Genomic DNA, 10,793 nt, shown 5'->3' on the forward strand with positions numbered 1-10,793 from the left:
CAAATCCGAGCGCTCTAACACATAAGTCAACGTCCAGTTGACTTTTCCAACACAAACCTTCCTTAAAGAGACTATGTGTCTCATTTCTTATCAAACCACTCCAATTCAACTCGTCCACACAAGACATTGATAATTAAGCATAACAAAATAGGTAGTGGGGAAAATGGGGAGGTAACTCACGAGACGACGGATCGGGTCGTCACATTCTCTCCAACTTAAACAAACGCTCATCCTCGAGCGTACCTAGAGTTGTCCTAGAAGCCAACCAAAAGCTGAATGACCTTATCAAGCATAAACCCGGGGATGATCCCACATCACCCTATCTCACATGGGTCCGATAACGTATTTTAACTAAAATCACACAATCTAGTCTAGCCCATAAATCATAGAGCCACATTTCACCTTTTCGGAATCATACACAAGATCAAAACCTCACACCTACATTCAGAATAAGTCTAAACCAGCTATAATAGACCATGCCTGCAACCTTAGGTGCAATTATATGATATACCAATAACTCAAACAAATGCAGCGATAACTTCCATTCACAACAGCTGCCCACAACAACCAAATACCAATAGAAATCTCTTATTAGCCAAGGTCTCATTCCAACACTCTCATATACTGCCAACGATAATTGGAAACACGCAATAAACCATAACCATTGCTCAGATCAACCATTCATGAGGCCATTTCTCCTCTAGCAATTATCATAACAAATTTTTGAACCGAATCTCGATATTTACCTATCAAACATGCTGAAATCAAATCCGTTCGTATTCATTAATGACCCCAACGATCACTTCGAACCCAACACACCACTCTGGTGACATGACATATCAATACATGCCTAAGCCACAACTTGCATAATACGTGCACCAATAAGAAACGGTCCGAACATACTCAAATCATGAAAATAACTCAGCTGAGAGAGCTATACCTCAAACTCACCAGCACTGCCACAACACAAGGCTGAGACCCGGTCTCACATCATAGAAATAGGACACACAAATTTGACCCGCAAGGTCATGTTTCCACACAGCTTTGCTGCAACGCGCGATCCTATCCAAATACTACTCCACATGAAACACCTCAAGTCACTATGCTTGAAATCGACAACCATGCTCAATTGATGTCTGGAGCCAAAGCAAATCATTACACCCACAGTGAAATAAATAACACACACCACGCAAACCTGATAGAACATAACCGGTACGTTATTCACCGAGCAACACCCAATTACTCATCCCGCTCGACTTCCACTACTACAACTCCTATTAGAGCCAGACGATCCGGTGCCCGACACCAAATTAATACCGAAATCAACAACCTCGCCCGGTGACATGCCTAGCCACACGAAATGCATCCGAAAAGTCCCTCAACATCGGAACTGAATTAATGATAGCAACCTTTGCACTGACATCCATCACGAATGCCCAATTAAGAAAGCAATCCTTCCCAACCGTCCGCTGGTTCTTTGAAATATAAACCACTCTGCTAGAACATAATCCAACGCACTTCATCACTCAACCCGTGGCGTTTTCGGTATTTCCCGTAGCGCAATAGTTCAAAATCACTCAACACTAAGACAACCAATCTGAATTCCGGCATCACATCATAAATCTAACATACCAGCAAACAAAGATCCACTCGAGCCTCCAAATCCCGATTGCTGTTAAACGGTGCCGAATACACATGATCCACCACCACAACCTAGCCTGGACATGAGAACTCCCCGTCTCCAACTCCATATGGCACACAAATCATCATACCTAATTCCAGTTTCCACCGTGCAAATACATGCACACCTTTAATACCTAATTATCCCACGATAAATATTCCAAAATTTCCATGTGCCATACAAGCAACTCGAATATCAACAGTCGATCCAGCCTTAAAGTGCTGCAATACTATTGAAGTGCCATCAACTTAATCACATTGGCCTTTTTTCTGAAACATATACCCTCTACAAACCACTATGATTAGAAATACAATTTCCTTAATCATCTGAAGATCACTCACCCTAATCATCTGAAGCTCATTTCTCTAATCACCTAAAGCTGCCCGTACTGCCTAAGAATGTTATGAATTTCCATTCAGAGCTGAACCATAACCTTACACACGCAAATCTCAATCCTTCACAACATATCGTATATACCATATCATCCTAAGGTAACATGAGGACTTCACCTCCCTTCCGAACCATGAACGTTTATGTACTCAACTAGTCAAGAACTTCCATTGATCCCATCTAGAAGAAAAATCATTACACATCCCATGCTCTGTATGACATACATAGGTCTTGTTCAAATTCTTACAATACCGACACGACGGATGAGATCTGTATAAATTCATAACACCGCCGAATCAACAATTCATTGGGTCTATACTTCTGGCAAGAACTATCACCTCATTATGAACCAAACAATGGTCTTAGCCCCTCAATTTACTTCATATACTCATATTGCACTGATCTCGAATTCAATGATTTCGTCTCACCCATTACGAACTGCTCAGGCAATAAGCCACTCCAGACATAATCAAAAGTCGCATATGATGCCCTAATATGCCAATAGGCTGCCAATTCGAACGCGATACAAAAAAGAAAATGAACTCTGGAAGGAATTACCAATCCCACACACTAATACGAACTTTCCTTAGAAAACAGGAAGCAAGGAATACAAAATAGCATATAGAAAACTATACTCAACATCACACTGTTGCGGCGTGCAACCCGATCCAGATAACATACCCATGGAGGCGTGCCACCCGATCCCTACATAGATCTCACATAAGGAGATGCACATCAAGCCAAATTTGCTCATTACAACAAAATACCGAGTATCGGTCGTAAGCATGCTAAGTGCATAATAATATCTCTGAGGGACATATAGCGTTATAAGCTACAAAACTCAAGCACAACTGAGGTGCGATGTACAATCTGAATTTCAAGAGCCAAGATGCTCATATAACGTCATTCCTACACAGATTCTCAACACATAGCAATTTCTCAAGTCGTCTCACAACTCACACGGCGCAATGTATCACTACGCGAAATATCTGACAATGAAACATCAACCTAACTACTCCTCCATAAAGACCGCGTTACTAAAATGCACACATCTGGCCTGATATAGAGCCATTATTCATATTAAATCTATCCACCGACTTCAAGCTGATTCTGATCACACTGAACTAGTCTGATAACCTTTTAAAGGTCCATAATAACTCCCATTTTTCTCATAACACACAAGAACAACCATCACAATCGGAGTAATCCTCCCCAGTTCACAACCCAATATGCCAAGTGCCCTCCAGGCATGAATCTTCAATTTAACGACACCATCACAAACTTCATACTTGGTTTACATCTTTAATCAATCAAGTGATCACATGCCACACTTATATAATCTTCCCGCGGGACACACTCCCACAACAATATCTGGGGCGTACCTCCAAACCACCGGTCGCACTAACGCTGAAGAGCGATCAAGAATCATTAACCAGGATGCAAAACCCTTTTTATAGAACACCAATCTTAGGTGACGCCGAAGACAGTACCAACTTACCGTAAACATCGAAACTTATCTCCTGCTCATCCGAGCTCATGACATCTTGTCAAAAAATTTCCTTCACTTGTGCCATTCTCGGTCCAATTTCCACAACCAGAACTGATTCACCAGCATGCATCAAATCAGAACTAACATAGTACATAACCGCACAATCCGCTAACCAATAGCAAGCTCCCCAACTTGGCTCGAAGACATAGATCACAACACACTATACTCATAACACATATACTCCATTGTTGCCTCAATACCATAGTGAGGTTAAACTCAAATCCTCTATAAGCTTGTGTAAACACATTTCATCTAGTGCTTCAACTCTTTGGCAATCTCGTAACAATTAAACTCAGTCTATTAAGTGAACCAAAAATTTCAAACTTCAACACTTACAATTCATTTGCACATGAGATCTTCTGTTATTCACATGAGGATCACACCGCCTCAGCACACTTCACGGGAGATAACCCACCTGCTTCGCCTCAATATAACATTTTCGTATACCTTCCACCGCCATACGCATTACGCAGTCACTTGATCTTCCTGAGTCTGTACTCATACCGCAACATGAAATTTACTTCACTCCCAACTAGGAGTCATGAAAAGATTCTTCAAACGCCCATAACTCGGGCTATAACTTGAATCAAGATAGACTTCAAGCATCTACTAATTCTTCCATCATTCAACAGACTCCTTCTCGTCACTTCCAATTCATATGGATACGCCTCATAGTACTAACACACTCCTCACATAGCCACAACCGTCATTTCCACTACGGGGACACTACCGAACATATATGTTCAAAAACACTTGTTTACACAATCAGCACCTCGGCGCTCCAGCCATAGGCAAAGATCCAACCTCAAGTCCTTCAGACTGGCCCACCATAAACTCACAGAGATTACACCTCGCCCCTCGATCGGGGAATCACAAGCCATCGAGGCACATCTGATACTGAGCGCTCATGCGCGCATATGAACGCATGGAAGGAATTTCAAAAGTTTCTTTTCAAGATGAATCAAGGACACACGATAAGAATTCAAGAACGTGAAGTTTTCCTAAAGGTTCTGCAGCCTCTCGAGGATAAATACAGACGTCTCCGTACCGATCCGCGAGACTCTACTAAACCAGCTCATGACTCGCGAGACCAAGTAACCTAGGCTCTGATACCAACTTGTCACGACCCCAACCCCGGTCGTGATGGCGCCCAACACAATGCTAGGCAAGCCCGACCAACTAACATCTCATAACCTCTTTCTTTATAATTCAATACCAATTTTCAGGATTTAATACCAATTTAATATAAATAGAAGTATGAATTTAACAAATGAAATGTGCGGAAACCATAATCGCGAAAAAAAATCTCTATAAAACAGCCCGCTGATCCGGTGTCACAAGTTTGAGCCTCTAATACAAGGTTTCAACAATCTAATACAGAAATATGTCGAAAATGCAGAATAATAAGTGGAGATAGAAGGAGAAATCGGGTCTGCGAAAGCCATGCAGCTACCTCGATAACTCTGATGAAAACAGAACAGCAGGAAAGCTCACTCTATGCCTCAGGAATACCTGTACCTGCACACATGGTGCAGAGAGTAATGTGAGTACTCCGACTCAGTGAGTAATAACAATAAATAATGACTGACAATGTGAAATCTCGTAAAGGCACTAAGCAGTTCTATATCAAAATAGTAAAAAATCATTTAAGCTATAGTGAATGAGGAAATCATGTGAAATTCTTTAAACCAGGTAAAACATATATAACCAGTATAAATCAGCTCCTCAAGCATTTTAGTTCATTTATTCGTTCTTATCCTCAGTTCTCAATTCATATACTTCTCACGATAACCGAATCAATAAATATATATACCGTTGTAGCGTGCAGCCTGATCCGTATATCGCTGTGGCGTACAACCTGATCCATAATAATAATAATCGACTGCGCTCACTAGGGGTGTGCAGACTCCAAAGGGGCTCCTTCAGCCCAAGCTCTAGATAATTGTTGTGGCGTGCAACCCGATCCATATAAGTAATTGCTGCGACGTGCAGCCCGATCCATAATATGTAATTGCCGCGGCGTACAACCCGATCCATAATATGTATAATATTTATATATCTGCTGCGACGTGCAGCCCGATCCATAATATGTAATTGCTGCGGCGTGCAGCCTGATCCATAATATGTAAAATATCCTCACTATTGGGTGCTCGACCCTCTCAGTCATTTAAAAATCACAGCCTCTCGGGCGTAATATACGGTCGGGATCTCAAACCTCATATCTCTTCCTATTTATGATTAACATTTCAAAAATCTGGTTCATATCATTCTTAAACAATTGGAAACATGACTGAGGATATAAATTCTTTAACACAATAAGTGAGGAAAACCAATCAAAAATCCCCTAAGGGTTCTACAGGTCGGCACAAGGCCCCAAGCATGGCAACTAGCCCAATTCACAATAATAACGTATATGTCTCAATCAAAAATGTAGTAAAATATCGTTCGGGATGGACCAAGTCACAATCCCCATAGCATTGAACCTTACGCTCGTCACACAGCGTGTATCTCAACCTAGTATAACACTACGTTGTACAAATCCGGGGTTTCAAACCCTCAGGACATCATTTAAAATCATTACTCACCTCAAGACGGTCACAGTCTAGCTCGCAATGCCCTTGCCTCTCAAATTAGCCTCCTCGTGTGACGAATCTGCTCAAAATCACAACGAATATGTCGCATTATGCTAAGGAGACAATACCCAATCGAAAACACTCGAAAAATATCAAAATTAACGAATTTGACAAAACCCGAGCCACGTGCCCACGTCTCGAAACTTAGAAATTTTTACGTCATCGGGTTCCTTATCTCGCCACGAGTCTATACATACAAAAATCTCTCAAATCGGACCACAAATGGCCCCTCAAATCCCAAATTTAGAATTTCAATTTCAAGCCCTAATTTCTTACAATTTGGCTATATTTTCATGAATTTCAAGGATGATTTCACAATATAATCATGTATTTAGTTCATAGGACTTACCTACAATCACTTCTCGTCAAAACCCCTTCAATTTTCGTCCAAAAACTCTCAAGGTTGCTCAAAAATGGTGGAAAAATGGGTTTGGTTCGCGGTTGAAATGTTTTTAACATTCTGCCCGGGTACTGTAGCTAACCCTATGCGATCGCATTAGAGCTCCTGCGATTGCATAGAACAAAATTCCAGGGCACTTTAGCTAACCCTATGTGATCGCAACACCTTCTATGCGATCGCATAGAGCAAAATTGCTCTGCACTGACTGCTGCATTTCTGCAGCATTTTCCAACTTCAAAAATTCCCGTTAACCATCCGAAATCACCCCGAGGCCCCCGGAACCTCAACCAAATGCACCAACATATCTTAAAACATCATCCAAACTTTCTCCAATCATCAAAACACCTCAACTAACACTAAAATCATCGAATTGCATCGAATTCAAGCCTAAGTTCTTTTAAAACTTCTAAAACACGCATTCGATCGAAAACCCAACCAAACCACGGCCGAATGACCTGAAATTTTGCACACGCATCCCAAATCACTTAACGGAGCTACAACAACTCTCGGAATTCCATTCCGACTCCCGGATCAAAATCTCACCTATCAACTGGAAATCGCCAAAATACTAACTTCGCCAATTCAAGCCTAATTCTACACCAGACCTCCAAAATTACTTTGATCACTCTCCTAAGTCACAATTCATCCCCCGAAGCTAACCGAATCATCGGAATTCAAATCCGAGCCTTCTGAAACATAAGTCAATGTCCGGTTGACTTTTCCAACACAAACCTTCCTTAAAGAGACTAAATGTCTCATTTCTTATCAAAACCACTCTAATTCAACTCGTCCACACAAGACATTGATAATTAAGCATAACAAAATAGGTAGTGGGGAAAACGGGACGGTAACTCACAAGACGACGGGTCGGGTCGTCACAGTAGTAATTCTATCAATCATGTACATAGATAGGATCCTCCATTCTGATTGATATATCATGAAAAAAGGCATATTTTACATGTGCTTCAGCTACATATGGCTGAAGTGCAGCAATCTTTGCCTACAACAACATATGATGAAGTACACCCATTTTTGTCTCTACTTCATGTTGGTATTATTTATAATGCAAAGTCAAAAATTTCTTTTTGAAAATTCATTTACAACCAATGGCCACGGGTCTTTTTATTTTTCAATCTATATTCAATTGGCTTCTTGCATGAAGCCTTAAAGCCAAGTGTTGAATGGCTTTGACAAGTGGCTATGCAAATCTACCATGTGTCTTCATGCATGGAAAACTAGGTACACTTGTCAAATGGACTAATATATTTGGACAAGTGTTAAAAGACTCTCCACACTTGTCATACATGCAACTTCCCTAATTGCCTATAAATAAGATGATCATTAGCCATCATATTCACTCAATTCTTAACCAATAATTCATCTTGCTAATCATCACTTTCTTCCTACAACATTTTAATTTTTGTAACAACTATAGAAAAAACCTTCATTTCTCTTCTTTTTGGGCAACTATTTTGTGCAAATTCTAAACTTTCAGCCACGAGTGCACGTGTTTGGAGGTGCTTTGGAACCTTGGAGAGTGACCAATCTCAACGATTTACATCCAGTCGGACCAAAATCGCTTTCAAGGCAGTGGCTTGCCACGACACAGTATTACTGATAAGTTGTTCCTCTTTCCTTCTTGTTCTTAGTCAATATTATCTACTCACTTTTCTTACAATTTGAAAGTGATTTCATATATAATATTGACTAATGGCCACCACTTTGAACAAAACACTTCCTGATCTATCAAAGCTTGAGCCTTTAGATGGAAACAATTATAAGCGTTGGTCCCAGAAACTTTTAATTTTCTTTGAACAATTAGAAGTTGATTATATTTTGTTTAACGATCCTCCTGCTGATATTGTTGCTGATAATTCTAATTCTGCTAATATTGTTGTTGCTGATGATGCTGCTAAGAAGAAATTTGAAAAGGATAATAAAATAGTGAGAGGGCATCTGCTTAATCATATGACTAACCTTCTCTTTGATTTGTTTATAAATTATAAATCTGCTAAATTCATATGGGACAGTTTGGAGAAGAAATATGGTGCTGATGACGCGGGAAAAAAGAAGTATGTCGTTCGAAAGTGGATCAAGTTTCAGATGGTTGATGGTAAGACAATCATGGAACATGTTCATGAGTATGAGAACTTGATTGGTAATGTTTTGAACGAAGGCATGGAGATGTGTGAGATTCTTCATGCTATGTTCTGCTTGAAAACTTTCCACCTTTCTGGAGTGATTACAGGAATCAACTGAAACACAAAAAGAAAAACTTAACTCTTCAAGAACTGATCAGTCACATGAGGATTGAGGAAGCAAACCGTCTCAAAGATGAGGAGTCTGAACGACTTAAGGATAAGATGAAAACTCTCTCTCTTAATTCTTCTAAAGGTAACCTTGTGGAATCTTCTTGTACTTTTGTGAAAGATAGGTTTAAAGGAAAAAAGAATAAAGGACATGTGAAGAAGCAGAATTACTTCAATAAGCCGGAGGGATATATTTAAAAGTCAAAAAGACCTTGCTATGTCTGCGGTAAAATCGGTCACAAGGCTTTTCAGTGCAACCAGAGAAAATGACAAAGCCCAAAGAATGGAGGAAAAGCTCCAGTCTAAGCTAACCTTACTAAGGGTGGTGATGTAATTGCTATTGTGGTTGTTGAGGCAAATATGGTGGTTAACAAAACTGACTGGATACTGGACACAGGCGCTTCAAGGCACCTTTGCGCCAATAAGGAGTTGTTTCACGAATTTGATGAATCTGCTGATGGCGAGTGTGTCTACATGGAAAAATCCACTAAAGCTAAAGTTATGGGTAAAGGAAAAATTCTCCTTAAATTAACTTCTGAAAAAACCTTAGCCTTGAACAATGTTTTGTACCTACCCTTCCTTCTTAGAAACTTAGTTTCTGGTGCGCCTCTAAACAAAGCAGGTCTTAAACTTGTTTTTGAATCTGATAAAGTTATTATTTCTCGTGGAGGAGACTTTGTTGGGAAGATTTACCTTAGTGGGGGTTTATTTGTATTGAACATCGCTCAATAGATTACTAATAATGCTAGTACTCTCAATTCTGCTTATATTACTGAGTCTATTGATTCGTGACATGGTAGACTAGGTCATGTTAATATTGCTTCTATTAAAAGACTTAGAAAAATAGAATTAATTCCTGCAATTAATGTTGATAATTTTTCTAAGTGTCCTGTTTGTGTAGAAGCAAAACATACCAAAAAGCCTTTTAAGAATGTAACTAGTAGAAAAATAGAATTGCTTGAACTAGTACATTCAGACTTAGTAGATTTCAAGAATACTGTTAGTAAGAGTGGAAAGAAATACTACATCACCATTGTAGATGACTTTTATAGATACACTAAGGTATATCTTCTTAAGTCAAAAGATGAGGCTGAAAGCATGTTTTTGAAATACAAGGCAGAAGTAGAGAATCAATTAGATAGAAAATCAAGAGGCTTAGATCTGACAGGGGTGGTGAATATAGTACTAATACTCTAGAAGCCTTTTGTGAGAAAAATGGTATTATACATGAGGTTAGTGCTCTCTATACTCCCCAATAAAATGGTGTAGCCGAACGGAAAATTAGAACCCTTAAGGAAATGATGAATTTTATGCTTTTGAGTTCGGGTTTATCTGATAGTATGTGGGGGAGGGGGAGCTGTTTTATCTACATGTTATGTTCTTAATAAAGTCCCTCATAAGAAGTTAGATAAATCCCGTATGAGTTATGAAAAGGGTTTGCCCCTAACTTGAACATTCTGAAAGTGTGGGGGTGTTTGGCTAAGGTTGGTCTACCCGATTTTAAACAAGTAATTGTTGGATCCAAGACTTTGATGCTATTTTCATTGGTTATGCTCAAAATAGTACAACATATAGATTTATGTCTTTGAATGATAGTTCTATTTGTGAATCTAGAGATGCATAATTTTTTTAGCACGTTTTTTCATTAAAAAATAATGTGCCTAGTGTTATGCCTAATAATGCTTCTATATCTATGTCTGTTAATCCTCTTATTGTGCCTTCTTCTAGTGTTACTGCTAATGAGCATGAAAATAAACTTAGAAGAAGTAAGAGGGTAGAATTGAAGCTAGCTTTGGTCCTGAATTTATTACTACTTTCTTGACTGAAAATA

The 10,793-nt window shown here is 39.4% G+C and overlaps 1 protein-coding gene across 1 annotated transcript; it reads left to right on the forward strand.

Annotated features, from left to right (window-relative positions):
* Window positions 1-8,363: 8,363 nt before the first annotated feature.
* LOC104237693 (uncharacterized) lies at window positions 8,364-9,160 on the forward strand. The gene is made up of 2 exons (XM_070172687.1): window positions 8,364-8,839; window positions 8,902-9,160. The coding sequence occupies exons 1-2, from the start codon at window positions 8,364-8,366 to the stop codon at window positions 9,158-9,160; spliced, it is 735 nt and encodes a 244-aa protein (XP_070028788.1).
* The last annotated feature ends 1,633 nt before the right edge of the window (window positions 9,161-10,793 follow it).

Source organism: Nicotiana sylvestris, chromosome 4 (genome assembly GCF_000393655.2).
Source record: "Nicotiana sylvestris chromosome 4, ASM39365v2, whole genome shotgun sequence".
In the NCBI taxonomy this organism is placed as follows: domain Eukaryota; kingdom Viridiplantae; phylum Streptophyta; class Magnoliopsida; order Solanales; family Solanaceae; genus Nicotiana; species Nicotiana sylvestris.